The 16,868-nt window shown below is 37.0% G+C and overlaps 1 protein-coding gene across 1 annotated transcript; it reads left to right on the forward strand.

The window, feature by feature from the left end:
- Positions 1 to 1,490: 1,490 nt before the first annotated feature.
- Positions 1,491 to 16,843, forward strand: LOC103723634 (dynamin-related protein 1E). The gene is made up of 15 exons (XM_008814599.4): positions 1,491 to 1,758; positions 1,871 to 1,934; positions 2,068 to 2,175; positions 5,199 to 5,300; positions 9,020 to 9,070; positions 9,159 to 9,220; positions 10,335 to 10,425; positions 10,641 to 10,705; positions 10,832 to 11,026; positions 11,119 to 11,238; positions 11,333 to 11,403; positions 15,571 to 15,796; positions 15,888 to 15,938; positions 16,022 to 16,390; positions 16,470 to 16,843. Exons 1-15 carry the CDS (start codon positions 1,618 to 1,620, stop codon positions 16,596 to 16,598), a joined length of 1,845 nt encoding a protein of 614 aa, XP_008812821.2. The 5' UTR covers positions 1,491 to 1,617; the 3' UTR covers positions 16,599 to 16,843.
- Positions 16,844 to 16,868: the final 25 nt, after the last annotated feature.

Genomic DNA, 16,868 nt, shown 5'->3' on the forward strand with positions numbered 1-16,868 from the left:
AAAATAACACCTTCATACATCTAAAAAAAATTCAAGTTTTAATATTTAAATAATAATCCTTATAACAGTATTATAATGAAAAATAAGGAGCAATAATGGAGATATAACAATATTATCTTTCTTCTTTCTTTTTTAAATAAAAATATTATTTTTGGACCATAAGATCATTTTTTTTTTGAAGGAACTTCAATGAAAAATAAATTTCAAAAGTAGTATTTTATTAATAGAAAGAAATAATGTATTACATTAGCTGTTATTTTTATAATGATCATTGTAACAGTTATAATATCTTTATTAAAAATATTGTTAGGACTAAGTTTGAGCATATACAAAGTCGGTGACTCAAGGCTAAAGAACGAGTTCGGAATGATTGAGCTATGAAAATATATTCATGTTTGTGATCTCATTTTACTCTAGCTAGATGGACTGTACAACTCTTATCAATTTACATGTCATGCCGCGTTTAGCCAAACTAAACCTGGTTTGTTGTTTGGGCTTAGTTGGGCCAACATGTCATACTTTGGTCTAATTATAATTGAAAATCATTGTGCCAATTCCATATAGGTTGGATTTGGATCGAAGAGGCATGAGCAGTGCAACTTTTAGGATAACATTTCTATCATGATCATACACGAAACTAATCTTTATAAAGATATAAAATAGTACCATAAAACTAACAATTGTTAACTCAACTGATTGGCACCCGATATTTTAAGGGCTTGCCTTTTTGGTATATTTTATTAACATCATATAGAGGCAGAGATGGTTAGGATTGGATTATGCCTCTGAGAGTGTGTTGGGTATTGCAAAAAATTGTGACTTTGACGGCATATTTAGTGTTGCCAAGAGCACGAAGAAAAAAAAAGTTTAGTAACATCATATAAAAGTGTTTAGGACAAAAAATATTGAAAATTTTTTTAGAAGAAGCTACAAAACATGCTTTAAAGTTTCTGTTACATATACTAAAACTAGGATATAATCAGCATTAAACCCAAATGGACCTTAGGATTCTATCTGCCAAATATGACTGGTCTCAACCTGTATGGTGAATTATATTAAGGTTGCTATTAATAAGCTGGGCCCTGGTTCACCTTTATACAACCATCACTTCCAGGGCAATCCAATTTGACGATGGATCCCTTGCCCACGGACCATGCAACGGTAAAACGGTATCATTTTTGTGCCGTACGTGTCTCAATCACGCTCCAAGGGGCCTCGTACCGTCCGAGAGCTTAAAAAATCCGCAACGAATTTAGGAGGTAAAAATCCCTCCTCATCCCCAAGCCCTTAACGGAGAATCTGAAACATTTTGAAAAGACCAGCTGTGGACTGGGAATAAGTAAACGCCGTCTCCTATGTCGTGACGGACCGTCAATTTTCCCAGAATTTTCCACCGATCACAGCCGGTGGGCGGTGGCATAAAAAGAGAAGGACATAACGGGAATAAAAACGAGAGAGAGAGAGAGCGACCAAAAGATATTAGAAATTTAGAATGAGAAATAGAAGCTTCCATCACCGCCCACAACAAGAAGTGATCGTCTCCCCGAGGTCTCTTTCTCTCGATACTTCCCTTCCCCTTTCGGATTCTAGGGTTAGGATTAGGGTTTCGGCATCGGAATGACGACCATGGAGAGCTTGATCGGCCTCGTGAATCGGATCCAGAGGGCCTGCACGGTCCTCGGCGACTACGGTGGCGCCGAGGGAACCCTGCCCACTCTCTGGGAGGCGCTCCCCTCCGTCGCTGTCGTCGGAGGACAGGTTCTCTTTCCCTCAGAACTCAATCTTTTATCCGCTGATGCATGGCATAGCTACAGTGCTTTTTGTTCTTTTTTGGTCTTCTGACCTCGATGTTGGTGCCGTTCGAGACCAGAGCTCTGGGAAGTCGTCGGTCTTGGAGAGCATTGTTGGGCGCGATTTCCTTCCTCGTGGATCTGGTTAGGGTGCTCGGATCTTGATTCTCTTGTACTTTTTTTTTTATATAATACCATTATTCTTTTAATTTTCTAACCACTGATTTTAGTATTAAAAAAAGAACACATTTTTCTTTTTTTTTCCCCATTGCTGAAGGGATCGTGACGAGGCGGCCGTTGGTGCTGCAGCTACACAAGACAGAGGAAGGGCAGGTGGAGTATGCCGAGTTCCTTCACTTGCCGAAGAGGAGATTCACTGATTTCTGTGAGTTTCATTCTTTGTTAAGAACTCCTACGTGATTCCCTTTGCTCGAAAAGAGGAGTTTTGTCAGAGCTACTTTGTATTTTTCCCAATCTTGTTCCCGTTGATATGAGTTACTTATGCTTTATATCATTTGCTGAGACGAAACATTTTGATCGTGCTTTGACTGCTTTGGTCATGTAAATTTGTAAATTTTGAGTAGGGATTCAAAGTATTTTGGCTGGACTTAGATAGTTTTAGGCTTTACATAGATAAAATCATATAAACTATTTTTACTTTCTTGGCTGAGAGAGAGTGCTGCTGCAAAGTGGTTGACTGTTTGAATTAATATTTTTTAGATTATTGCCTCTCTGAATCAGTACAAAGTGATTGAGGCTCAGAGTCCATAAATAATTGTGGGGCATCTTGATATTAGCATGTCTGCTGTTTTTTGATTGTTATGCTAAACCTTGAGCAGCAGTGTCGGCCTTTTTGCTTCTGTTGCTGCACCTATAATTCAATCACTTCTTCTGAATGCTTACCAATCAAGAAAGAGGGTATTCTGTAATTACTGACCAGTTGTTTGTCTCTCAGTACAGATGGATCTGGCTTATAGGAACAACCATCAGTGATGTTTAAATGGATTTCAATCACTAGTCGTAAGTAGAGGTCATACAAACATTATTCAGAATCATGCACATTCTGTATTAGTATGTGGGGTAATGGTCTGGCTCCATCAGCTTTATAACCTTCTCCATGGTCTATAGATTTTATGAGCAGGATAATTGTTATTTTTTCCCCATTCTTCCATAGTTTCCTGTTCTATTATTGTGATTTTTCCATGTAACTTTGACCACAACTCTTAGTTCATTTTTTTCCAGGCAATACCTCCATATATGTCTTGTTCGTTTTTTATTCATATCAATCTATTCATAGCAATACTTTAGTTCAATGTTTGCCTATTTGTATTTTTCCTAAAGCTTATCCTTGAAGTTCAAATTTAGCGCTTCTGCTCATCTTTCAAATTCTTTGTCGTGTTAGATATTTTTGATCTGTTTTCTTTTGGGACCTGATAGAAGTTGAAGTTTGAATAACATATTTCATACAAACTACAGAAAGTAGTACCTGGATGAGCATTTGAGGATTATAAATCGTTAAGACGTGTCCCACATTTAGCCACATCAATCCATATTAGTTCATCCTTATATTGGATGAATCAGGAGACACTTTGGTGCTCGTTTAAATGGGTCAAAGCTGCCCAGGAAGGATTACTAGGTCCTTGTTGAGGTGCTTTGTGCTGGGTCAGGGAGGGTGGGGGCTATTTACTAGGTCCAAGCAGCCATCTATGCTATTTTTTAGAGAATTCAACTTATTAAATAACTAACCTTTTTGAGTGAATTTGTATGAAAATTAACTTAATCTCTTCAACTTTTTGATGATTGGTGTTGCCTATAACACTACCATGTTTAGATGTTGCTTAGATTAATTTGTGGCCCCTTAAATAGTTGCCGGTATGGTTGCCTAAGTTGCCTTTTGGTGCATTAATCTTACATAGCAATTAACTTGTTGATAGTCAAAGGAAGCGTGGTAACACGACCTAAAGGTGAACAGAGGATGAATCATATACATGACCTCACATATGATGCCCTTGAGATGAACAAGTTGTGAGTGCCAACTAGTGCAGTTGGTAAAGTCATTGGGCTACTCTATGTTTTGGATTCAAATCCCACTCTCTTACACCTACGTGGTTGGGTGGGGGTAACCCCCTTCCCTTTTCTTAGAAAATGGGTATGGTTGTAAATTGATAACGTTGTTGTCAGCATAATGATCTTTTCGTAAGTGAAAGTGGCAACATAGCCAAAAGGCAAGATTCTGCTCTCAGCTTATAGAGGGAAAAATGCAACATCACACCATATTTTATTAGGTCTATCATAAGCTAGATTAAAGTCAAATGCATTTAATGATGGAAAGGTATTTACTAGAACAGCTGTAGTAGAATATAGACAAACAGGGGATGATCCTTTTATTTCTGTTGTGTTCTTTAGGTACATGCATCTAAAATTAACTGAGAAAGTGACTGGGGTTGGAAGAAGGGGGGTGTCAAAAGAAGAGAGAGAACAAGAAAAGAGAGACAAATCGTTGAACCAAATCCAAGTATACTTTTCTTTTACTAATAACACTTCAAGCATCCGCAACTTAAAGCCAAAGAACAAAAATAATGCTATAGTCATGTCCGGCCTCTAATAATTATTACTCCTCTGGTCCAGTTTTAAAGTAAGAGCCATTATAATGAGATAATCACTATTGTAATGGTTTTGGAGACATCTTATTATGCTGTATTTATGTGAATCAGTTTTTACTAATTGTCGCTCCTTTTATTTTTGCCTCGTGTTCTGAATAGCAACAATCAATGCGAAAAGCTAAGGTGAATTTCTGTTTTATTTGAGTATCATTTACGATCTGGCAATATTAATATTCAATTTTATTTGAAGCCTTATCATTTCATGAGACCACTACTTCGTTTTTCTTTGAATCCCAGTTCACTCTTTTTCTACTTTTTTTTCCTGCTGCTTTTGTATGGACATGACAAGATTCTTTGTATATTGAGTTGGGATTACGTCCAATTGAATCTGATTAAGTTATGGTCTAGCTATGTTGGGCTTGAATTTTACTGGTTTCAAATCAAATTAGGTTTACACTTGGTTTTAATCAACAATCTAGATATCAGGTCTAGATTTCTGATCTTGCTCGGGTTCAAAACTTGTGGGGCTTGAGATATATCTTGTTATTCTCAACTCACATGCAACTTTAGAAATTACATCTTGCTTGCATGAACATTTAAATTATCTCATGTCCTTTGGCAAGTTAAATTTCATAGTATGGCTCTAACTACATATAAATCGATGATAAACTTGGGCTATATGCAAGTGCAAAATGTGTGGGCAAGAGAACAATATAAATTATTTTAACATTATCTGCAATTATTGTTTATCTTAATAAAACATATGTAAATCAAATTCTCTTCTAACGTTTACATTTTTTTGTAGCTCTTGTGCGCAAGGAAATTCAAGACGAAACTGATAGACTTACGGGGAAAACAAAACAAATTTCTCCTGTTCCCATTCATCTCAGCATTTATTCACCAAATGGTATAGATATCTGCTAATATTTTCTTTTCCTTTCTTGGTATTTACCTTTTGGTTATCAGTATGCATGATATGATGCTCACTGTAACCATTTGAACAAACATCGTGAACTTTGACTGCTGTCACTGCTTTCATGATCTCGTTAGTATAGTCTTCCATGTGTCTATTTTGTTGTTCAATCTTTTCTCTCTATTTCCCTTTATACTTTAATTAAGTTTATATTGTCCTCATTTTTGGAAAGGATTTCTGACTTTTCACAAACAATCATGCTTACTTTTGAAATATTGGACACTCAGTTACAACCCTATGAGTTGAGAATCTCTGCCCTTGCTGATGAAAGGTCAGAGGACCAAAAAAGTCAGATCGCTAGAATATACCGAAAACTCAAAAGGATATGACTGATGATATTTTGAGTGGACAACCAATTGCAACTGTTGGTCTATGACACAATTTCAGGACAAAGATTATCTTTGAACTGCAAGTCTTGCATACATCATTTTTTTGCTCCCCTAATTGGTTTGTTTAAAGCTAAAGGCAACTAAATGCTTCTTTATATGGTCAACATGCTACTATATAAACTACAACTCAGTGAGAACTTTTAGATGCAAATTAAGATTAAAAAATATTGCCATATAATAGTGTATGCTTGTGTTTGCTTTTCTCAGGGGGAAAAAGAGGTAATTGTGTTTCTCCCTTGGTTTATAACTTGTCCTGATAGATAATGGAATTCCCTATAAACAACTTTGCCTTGCCTAATCTTGGAGTGTTGCTCCTGGGTTACATGAGTTCAGACTGTATAACCAGTAAGGTCGGTTCTTCTGACTTTGCAAGATTTTGGGATGTCCCTTCGTGCCCAAAGTTTAGAAATCAACACCAATTCATGGAGGGTTTTCATCAGGTTGAGAGCTGATTGTAAAACATTCTGAATCTCGAAGGGATAATCTGTTGATCCGTTAAGCTGACCAAAGAAAGGATGGATAAGGCTTAGTGGCCAAGGTTGTTGCTACCAAAATAAATACAACAAAATGGTCAATTTTTTAAATTCAAAAAAAAATCTTCTGTCAATATGATGTAGCTATTATAAAATAGTGATTGTCATTGTTGGTTGTTCAACATCTTGTTTTCTATTGTCCTATTATAAAGTTGGAAGGTCAACAAGTCAAATCATTCTCCCCTGAAATGGGTTTGGCAATTAGATCCAGCGATAACGATGTTTGGGTTCCTAGAGTTTGACAATTGGGTCACTATTTGGTTAGGATGAACCTAAATATCATGGTGTCATGATTTTCTTTACCCCTTTTTCTTCCATCTTCTTTCCAACTGCTGTCACCCTCACAGATCCAGATTAGTGATTTTGTATTATTTACTATTTATTATCTGTTTCGTCCACCTCACTGTCCATCCCCTCGTCGTGGGCATTTCCGTAGTCGAAATCAATAAGGACTAGAGTCCAGCACCGTATTTGGACAATAAGGCTAATTGCTGTTTCAGCACTTGGACTGCTTTGTTCCATGTGTATTTGAAATTGAGGAACTTGGGTGCAGCCATAGAGGTGCTTGATGAAATGCCTCTGAAACATATGATTTTTTTTGAAGGCCATGATCTTGGGCTACAATCAGGATAGCTGTCCAATTGTTGCTGAAGACTATTCCTTGTTATAGGGGTAACAAACTCGCTGGTTTTGAGAAGAAACTAATAGACATTATAGCTGTTTGCACTAAACTCAAAAGATTTCTTGATTCCTTGCATATAATCTATCCTAGTCTCAAGGAAACAAGGCCAGCATCGCCAAATAATGGACCCAAGAAAATTGTTGTTATCCTAGATCAAGTTTGTTTGGAAATAAATTTAGGGTGGAACTGAAAAGTATTGGAAAATGATATAAAAGTAATAATTTTATTTGCTTGAGTAATTGCTTGATAATAAAAGATACTCTTTTATCATGCATTTAGATTCAATTAAAAGTATGTGCATTCAAATAATGAAGATGAAAAGCCACAATCATGTTTATTATAAAATAGTGTTATTGCTCAACTCACTATTCATCAAACAAAAACCTACTTTATCCACATCAGGACAGCAAATTTTGTATGTCCATGCTTTTTGGTTTTGGGTAACCATTGTTATGAGAGAAGATTTAAACTAACCATTATTGTGTCAAAAAATTATACTATTCTCTTTTAACTGACATCCATCATTAAACAATTGATATTTCCTATTCTTCATCATAATCAATTTTCATCCTTATGACTTTTATTACTTGATGCATTCAGGTAAATTGTTTTGCAATGTACTTTTGTGGTTGAATTTGAATTTTGTTTTAATATTTGGAATTGAATTTCATTGTAGCAATAAATGCAAGTTGGTATTCAACTATTCATGCATGTGCATTGTACGTGCTTACCAACTAGGTTTTTTTTTTTTTGAGAGAGAAGGTATTTGGATGCCTTTAGTGAGTAATTAATGCGATAGAGACAGAAAGAAACAAAGATTACATCCCAGAAGTGGTGCATGAATATTTTGAATTAGATCAACCATCGCTCACTAAAATGGGTGACTTTCTTTTTGATTGTCAGGTTCACTTTTCCTTCTCTTCTTTCTGTTCTTGGGCGGTTTATAGGGCAACTCGTTGAAACTACTCGTAGATTCCTTTACGTTTCAGGCGCTTTTTCGGTAGAGTGAGAAGTATAGTAGAAATTTTGCACAACCTTCTGATATCTGTACTATAGCATCATTTCATTAATCATCTCGATTGTGTTTAACATAAAATAATGTGATAAGGTGGTTGTTTCTGTTTGCGTGAAGCTTTGCTGAAATTTCTTATAATTATTTTTAAACTGTCCAGGGCATGCACTAGCAACTGATGCATTTCTTGAAGTATATATGTTGACTGCATTTGGATAGCTCTTATCCCTTACCTTCATTACTTGAAGTCATTTTTTTTTCAGCTGGCAGATTGATGTAGAAGATTTTTGGTTAAGTTTTTGATTTTTTTCAATATTTTTTAGCTGTCTTATATTCATAAAGTTGCAGTAGTAGTTATTCAGTTGGCATATCGCAAGTACTATCACGAAAGAGAGGAACAACCAAATAATCATAGGAAACAGAACTGTGCAAATGCACTTTTTCAAGCCTCAAAATCGTTGCCTGTGCTAGTGTAAAAAAAGAGGGATGCAAGCCACCAGTGACCCAATATCTGCTGTTAAAAGAAAGCATTCGGACATATCTACTAGTCTGTTACTACATTAATTATTCAAAGATCCTACATACAGACCTGTCTGCTGATACTTCTGGCAATGGTAATTGTTCAATTTTTAGCAATACTCTCAGCACGAACGAGTGGCATGTTAAAGTTGAACTAAATGCCCCTTCTTTGTAGGTAACTAATTTTGCTAGGTAATTACTAAACCGAGTATGTTATACCTTTCCTTATAATCAAAACAGCTATAACTGAACATGAATTGCTCAAATCTCTATCTCATGTTTTTTTATATTGCCAACTGGATTGAAGTAGATCTTGATCATTGAATGCTACTGATATATTGTTGTTTTTGTTCCTTGTCTCTATGCATTAGGTTTTTCTGCTTGATGATAAATCCGTCGTCGTATGTCTTATCTTTGTTATGTTTCTATATGTTCAGATCTCTGGGTCTGTCATAGATTTTTATGGTCCGTATATGTCATATCTTGACTCTGCTCACTGATTTCTTTTACTGTGGCAGTTGTGAACCTTACACTGATTGATCTACCTGGTCTGACAAAGGTTGCTGTAGGTAAATACCATTTTCACTTTCAGTTAGCTATGGGTTTACCATATAAGAAACTCTAAGCATCAAATGTAAACAATATTGTCTTTTTCAGAGGGGCAACCTGAAAGCATTGTTCAAGATATTGAAAATATGGTTCGCTCATATGTCGAGAAGGTATGTCTTAGCACCAGAAGGTGCATGATAATAACATGTATAATTCTCACCAAAAAAAGTACAAATAGTAATTTGTAGGTTGTTTATGTTGTCAAGACTGTGAGGTTCTACTTAGCTAATAATTAATGCACCTTGTGCTCAGAAGTAAAAGTTTTATCAACTTGGTCATCATGGTAGTGCTTTTTTGCTTCTAAGAGTGATTTATTTCTGGTTTTTGACAGCAATGAGTGCTTTTTTTTTTGGTACTTAAATGGGAATTTAAAATAAAGAATGACCAGTTCCCACTATTGTTCATTCAGAAAACCTATGTCAAGAGATGGAGTCTATTTGACGAGCAACCAATCATTTATGGGTATCAGCTGGAAAGAGCTCCATGAGGAACCCATAATCTATATCAAGTAGAATTGCAGGTAAGTTAGAATCTGAAAAATAAGAACCTTGGTACGGCTCGGTACACCTTGAACCGAGCGGTATGAGACAGTACCGTCGATGTTGCAGTAGATCAGATCCAACAACTTGGATCATCAATGTCAAGTCCCCGTTGTCTGGTCAGGACTGATCGGACATGATCTGAAATCCAGTTGCCCGGGATTGGGAAGGGATGAGAGATGGGTAGGTGGGTCTAGTTTTGTGGTTCTTCATGCCCTGAATGTGTTTTCTAGCCAAGAAACCATGTACCTGTCTCGCATAGTAATGAGCTACAGGCATCAATTAATATTTGACATCAGTGGTTGTATCTTTACAAGAGAAATCATGAATGATGTTTATGGATTATTTTCATATCTTGTTAATGTTTGTTTTGATTGATAAGGACAAGTTATCATGTGGTCAAGGATAAAATTGTAAAGATTTATCTAATTTTTGTTGTATATGGTGAATGAAATGTGGCATGGTATGCGTACAGCTTGAGTCTTTTTGCTAAGTGGTTATGTGATGTAAAATCATATTTGTTAAATTATTTCCCCCAATTTGGACATATACGGAATTCTCAGATTTCATTCATTAATGAAAATTTTGCCTCTTTGATGTCATTTGAGTGTTGAATGCTTTTCTCTTTCTTAAATTATTTTAAATCGGTTTCTTCAAGTGTTACCATATGTGTTTTCTTTTGCAGCCCAATAGCATTATATTGGCAATATCTCCTGCCAATCAAGACATCGCGACATCTGATGCCATTAAACTTGCTCGGGAAGTGGATCCAACAGGTACAATGTCACATTAGCAGCAAAAGTGGTAAATTTAGTATCATGATGGTCATGCTGCTACTGTTGTTTTGTAATTAGCACATTTGATAATAATAAAATTTATAAAGCATTTTTCTGGCGCATGAGAATCATTTTGTGAAAAATTATTCTTTCTCTTGCATAATGGGCTTCCTTTGAACTTTTTCTTTTTTGTAACACATTTGAGCTTTGTTTAGGTGAAAGAACTTTTGGAGTGTTGACAAAGCTTGATCTGATGGACAAGGGGACAAATGCACTTGATGTAGGTTTAAGAACTGAGAACAATTAAAAAAATTGAGAAATTGAATTCAAATAGGGCTTTATGGATTTTCCTGAAAACCTTAACATGTGGTTACCATTGCTAATCCCATTATTGCTTGCTATAAAGGTTCTTGAAGGAAGAGCCTATAGGCTGCAGCACCCTTGGGTTGGGATTGTTAACCGTTCTCAAGCAGATATCAATAAGAATGTCGACATGATTGTTGCCAGGCGGAAGGAAAGGGAATACTTTGCAACTAGTCCTGACTACTCACACTTAGCCAGTAAAATGGGGTCAGAGTATCTTGCTAAGCTTCTTTCGAAGGTAACATATTTTGGCTCCTTAACTTTTATGCATGTATCTTTGTTTGAAAACTTGGAGAGTGCGGCATTTGTAACTACGGACTTGGATTTCAGCATCTGGAGTCTGTAATCAGGGCACGCATTCCAAGTATCACATCTTTGATAAATAAAAGCGTTGAGGAACTTGAATCGGAGTTGGACCATCTTGGTAGACCCATTGCTGCTGATGCAGGGGTGAGGCATTTATATGCATATAACATGAAGTTTAGAAATTTGATGAAGTTAAAATATTATTATTGGAACTATAATGATTTTTGTTTTTCTTCAGGCTCAATTGTACACCATATTGGAACTCTGTCGTGCATTTGACAAGATATTCAAAGAGCATCTAGATGGAGGGTAAAGTCCTTAAATGTGTTTTTTAAACCATGTATGGAGTTTTAACTATCTTTTTATATGCAACTATTACACAAATATGATTAGCATATCGTGCTCCATAATATTGTTTGGACTTAGTCCTGACTTCACATTTTGGCACATGATCTGGGCACTCGGATGTGGTTCACATGTCTAGATGGATCGATCATGTTATTTGTGATTCACATTTTTTTTTCCGGTTACAATGGGTATGGAGTATAAGAACTAAAATCCGAAACAGATGCATCCACAAGCCTTAGCTGGTATTAAAGAAGAAAGCTTAGGGGGAAAAACTTCCTGCTTTGAGACCTCAACATCTCCCTTTAATACTGCCTTGGCTAACCAAACAGCAGATTGGTTGCCCTCCCTAAAAATATAACTACGAACACCTGAATGACCTTTTTGAATTGCCAAATATCCTTGAGGAGAGGGAGATGCTATGGACCCGAAGACCTTGGATTATTTATCTATTGAACCACTATATAAGAACCCCCTTCCAGCCCTATCTGAGTTACCTTGTACTTGAAAACAGTTGTACAGAGTCTGCACGAAGCAGCATATAGTTCAGTTTCTGGACAGAGGTACTACTTGGACATTTAGATGCAGCATGAATAAGTTTACCATTCTAATCTCTTATAATAAAACCAGCTTCTGCAGTGGAGTTCCTCAGAGCCCCAAACCATTCCAATGCCTTGCTTTCATGCTGGGTGAGTTAATTCAAACAGTAGACAGGAACTCCTTTGCCTAGTAACTAGCCATAGTACAAAGAGCATCAGTAGTTACTACCTTCAGGTGAAAAATGCTTTCATTTCTTGCCTTTCAAAGCAGCCATCTAGTATATAACCTGGCAGCCAGCATGCCATTTTTCCACTATCTAGAAACGTATAACCCTGTAATGATGGCTAGGGAAGTTGATATTGCATTGGTCACTAATAGACCTCCAAGCACTATAAGAAAATGGACAACTAATAATAGTGTGTCCAATATCCTCTTCATTATTGCTGCATAAATCACAGAAGCATTGTGCTGGATTGAGAAGGGCTCTTAAAGCACAGCTTTAGAAGGGACTCTTGCCCATTTAGTCCTCCACCAAAAATACTTCACCTGGGGCAGACAGGTGCTTCCATATTCAAGAACATTCATCAGAATTTTGCTCTACAGTTCCACAAGATTATAAATTGCCTTCAGCTTCACCTTAGTTTCCATATTCTCACTCCAAGTCAATTGATCCTTCCTGCTTCCTCCAGCAGTGGGAATTTGAGATTTTAGGCACCATTTCCTGTGGAGATATCTCAGCTAATCTCTGCGCATCCGATGTTCTCTGATTAGTTATCATTTTAGACACCTTCATACCCTTATAATTATCCATCTTGACATTAGAGAGCCAAGGATGATTGAATAGGTTGATATCCCTACCAGACCTCGCTACCCAAATAAATTCATACTTAGCAAACTTTGTACCCTGACAGATGGCCTTCCATATTGCCGAGCTGTTCCTCACCTTTTTAATTCATGCCAGCTTCCTTTGAACCTATACTTGGCCAAAATAATACTGGCCTAAAGAGATTCAGGTTGAAGAACCAGATGACCAGCCACTTTGCCCATTAAGACAGTCCTAGCCCCTAGTGAATGTAAACCCAGGCCTCCCATTTTTCTTTCTGACAAACTTTATCCCAAGATATTAAATGTTGCTTGCGCTTATCCATAGAATGTCCCCATAAGGAGGCCTTAAATTCAGATTCTAACTTGTCTAGCATTCTAAAGTAGTAACACAATTAGCTAAAGCATACATGGAAGTGGAAAGTAAGACATAGTATAAGAGTAGTTCTACCAGGAAAGGATAAGAATTTCCATTTCTCTTATGACTCTTCTCAAACAGATAACTAGAGTCAGAGCAATTCATGGAAGTACCTGATAAAGGAACCCCTTCTCAAACAGATAGCTAAAGTCAGAGCAATTCATGGAAGTGCCTGATAAAGGAACTCCCAAATATTTCCATAGTTCATTCTTGATTGAAATCCCAAGTATATGACTGATATCCTACCGAGTAGAAACTGGAGTGGAAGGGTTAAATTGTATGTCAAATTCTCTAAGTTCATTTATTTTTGCAGAAAAAAGTCAATATTTCCTCACAAATTTGTTTTAAACATTCACTATCCTTCAAAGTAGCCCCATAGAAATGGAGACAGGGGGGACCATGCCTAAGGCCCATAGAGGATTGAAATCAGTAGGTAGGGGTTCCATTTAGTAAATAAAGAATTTTAAGTGATACAACCCTTTGTCTATTTAATAAACCTAATGGAGAAGATCAAACCCTGAAGAACCAACCATAAGCATTGCCAATTTAGCATGTCACATGCCATTTCCATATCCACCTTTATAGCCATAATAACTTTTCTTTTTTATGCATTTTCCAGTGAATGTAATATTTCTTGTGCAAGAAGAATGTTATCTGACATGTTCCTTCCACCCTAATTATCTAATATAATCTGAGGGAGAAGGCCTTTCATCCAGTTTGCAATGATTTTTGCAACAATTTTAAACCGGCCATTGGGTATACTGATAGGTCTGTAATTTTTGTGAACCATTGAATCATTCTTCTTTGGGATTAAAGGCTTGTCACTCCCTTGCACTGAACCTGTTCTGCTGAAAAATTTCTTCACTGCAGCAACTATTTTTTTTCTTGATAATTGACCAAAAGACTTTAAAGCGGCTGGAAACTCAAGTCCAGGAGCTTGTTCAGAAGCCATACTCACAGTATATTCGATCTCATCATCAGTATCTGCAGCAGTTAACCTTTCATTGTCCTCCTATGATATTTTAATAGGTACAGGGTATATAGGGTTGAGGGTTTTTGGCATTTGGTGTTAGGCTTCATAAAGGATGGAATGTGCTTTCATTGTTGTGACTTTGTCCTTATGGCTGGAGGGCAATAGAAGGCTTTTTCAGGTCATCAGAAGCCAACCATGGGAGGTTACTGCTAGTGTGAAGTTTTTGCTGAATAGTTGGTCAAGTGTTTGCAGTGAGAAGAAGCTCTCTTTGCTGAAACCTGCCTTATGCTTAGTGGAGGGAAATGGCTGATGGGTGGGCTAATTTGAGGAGTATTTGTCCTCTGACCCTGTATTGTCTTATGTGGCTTCTTGTTCTTCCTCACAGGTTTTGCTTGAGTTGTTATCCTTTGTTTCTTCTCTATTTGAGAGTAAACTTGCTGTTTACTTTTTCATTAGCTTAATGAATTAGCTTGGACTTGGGTCCAACCTCTCTTAAAAACATTTTCATTAGGTATAGAAGGCGGCTCATGTGGACCAGAGTAGGCCACAGCATTCCATTTATCTCTAAAGCTTTGAACAAATTAATCCCTTATTTATTCATCATTTTGTACAATAGAACTATCCTGTAGCTGAACTTTAGAAGTCCTACTTCTAAGAAAAGTTGACCTATGAGAAAAGGAAGTATTGGAATCCCCTTCATTTGACGATAACATTCTAAACTTTTGTATCCATAAAATTTACTGTTGTTTTTAAGTACAGTTTGGCACAACTCAGATGTGGTTCAGATGTCTAGATGGACTTGTTATGCTACTGGTGATTCACAATCATTGTTTGAAGTAAGTTGGTGATGTTTGCTTTAGCTCCCTTATGGGGGCAGGTGCTGCATTTCTCTGAAAGCCAATATTGGCATGTTCTTTTCGATGTCAAGACTTAACCTGCGTATTGTTAATAATCTAGTATGGTATTTACTTGATTGGTTTTCTGGGGAACTGCATTACTGTATTTGTTGATTTAGAAAATCAAATTGTAAACTTTAACCAATAGGGAAGGCTTCTCATAAGAAAACCAATATATGTGAACTGTTGAAACTCATGTAAATCATAGAATATATGTGTGCGCGTGTGTGTGTTGAACTTTTAAGCTTTGACCATAGAGAAGGATTTGTTGTGCCAACCAGTGGGCATCACATCCATGCCATCAACACTTGAATCCATGTGTAAAAGCAAGGGAAGAAAACCTTCGCTACAAAATATTGAATTTTTTTTTAAAAGAATTCTGTTAATATTGTTTTATTATGTACATGATAATCAACAATATTTGATAATCAAAAAATGCATCTTACAATTGGCTTCTGATATGCATGCAATACAAATCACAGGCGGCCAGGTGGTGATAGGATATACGGAGTTTTTGACAATCAACTCCCTGCTGCTCTTAAGAAACTTCCATTTGACCGGCATCTTTCTATTCAAAATGTGAAGAAAGTGGTATCAGAAGCAGATGGATATCAGCCCCATCTAATTGCTCCTGAACAAGGTTACCGTCGCCTCATTGAGAGTGCACTCAGTTATTTTAGGGGCCCTGGAGAAGCATCAGTGGATGCTGTAAGATACTTCAATTCTACAATTTCCATATGATTGTCTTGTACTTGGGTTAGAAATTGATTTTAGTTGCATTCCTGAGATTCTTTTGCAGGTGCATTATGTGTTGAAGGAATTGGTAAGGAAGTCGATAGGAGAGACTCAGGTCAGTGGGAAGCATTTTTCTTCAACCATCTTGATCATTGTCATTCTGAATAACATAAAACAAACTAATTGTTCAAATGCCAGGAGTTGAAAAGATTTCCCACCCTCCAAAATGAACTGGCAGCTGCCTCTTATGAAGCCTTGGAAAGATTCCGTGAGGATAGCCGTAAAACAGTACTGCGGTTGGTTGACATGGAGGCAGCATATTTAACAGTAGATTTCTTCCGGAAGCTCCCACAGGAAGTGGAGAAGGGAGGGAATCCTACTGGCCCTACAGTTGATCGATATACTGATGGACATTTCAGGAGGATAGCGTCAAATGTGTCATCTTACATAGGAATGGTGTCAGAAACGCTCAAGAACTCCGTTCCAAAGGCAGCGGTCTATTGTCAAGTTCGAGAAGCTAAGCGATCTCTGCTCAATCACTTCTATACAGTAGTGGGGAAAAAAGAGGTTCTCTTTCATGGTTGCCTGTATCTTGAGCCCCTTCTCTTTTATATCGTCTCCATAATAACTATGCTCTTTTATGCAGGGCAAACAGCTGGCACAGCTATTGGACGAGGATCCAGCATTGATGGAGCGCAGGCTGCAATGCGCTAAGAGGCTTGAATTGTATAAATCTGCAAGGGATGAAATCGAGGCAGTATCATGGGCCAGATGAGGATGAGTCAACAGCTTAAGCGTAATATTTGTACTATATCATATAGTAATTGGGGTCGTGCTATGGAAGATTTGACTCCAACCCTATGTTTGTGTCTATTGCTGATTTTGCCACATATATAGTTTGCAATTTTATGTTTCATTTTGCCAATCAGCGTTGTATCATGTAACCTACATTTACCCTTTGGTGACGGAAAGTTTGTAAAGTATATTAAAAAAACATTCTATTTTGATTCCCGAGGTGTATTCAAGCGTAGCATTCTGTTTTTGG

The sequence above is a fragment of the Phoenix dactylifera genome, chromosome 5 (genome assembly GCF_009389715.1).
Source record: "Phoenix dactylifera cultivar Barhee BC4 chromosome 5, palm_55x_up_171113_PBpolish2nd_filt_p, whole genome shotgun sequence".
In the NCBI taxonomy this organism is placed as follows: domain Eukaryota; kingdom Viridiplantae; phylum Streptophyta; class Magnoliopsida; order Arecales; family Arecaceae; genus Phoenix; species Phoenix dactylifera.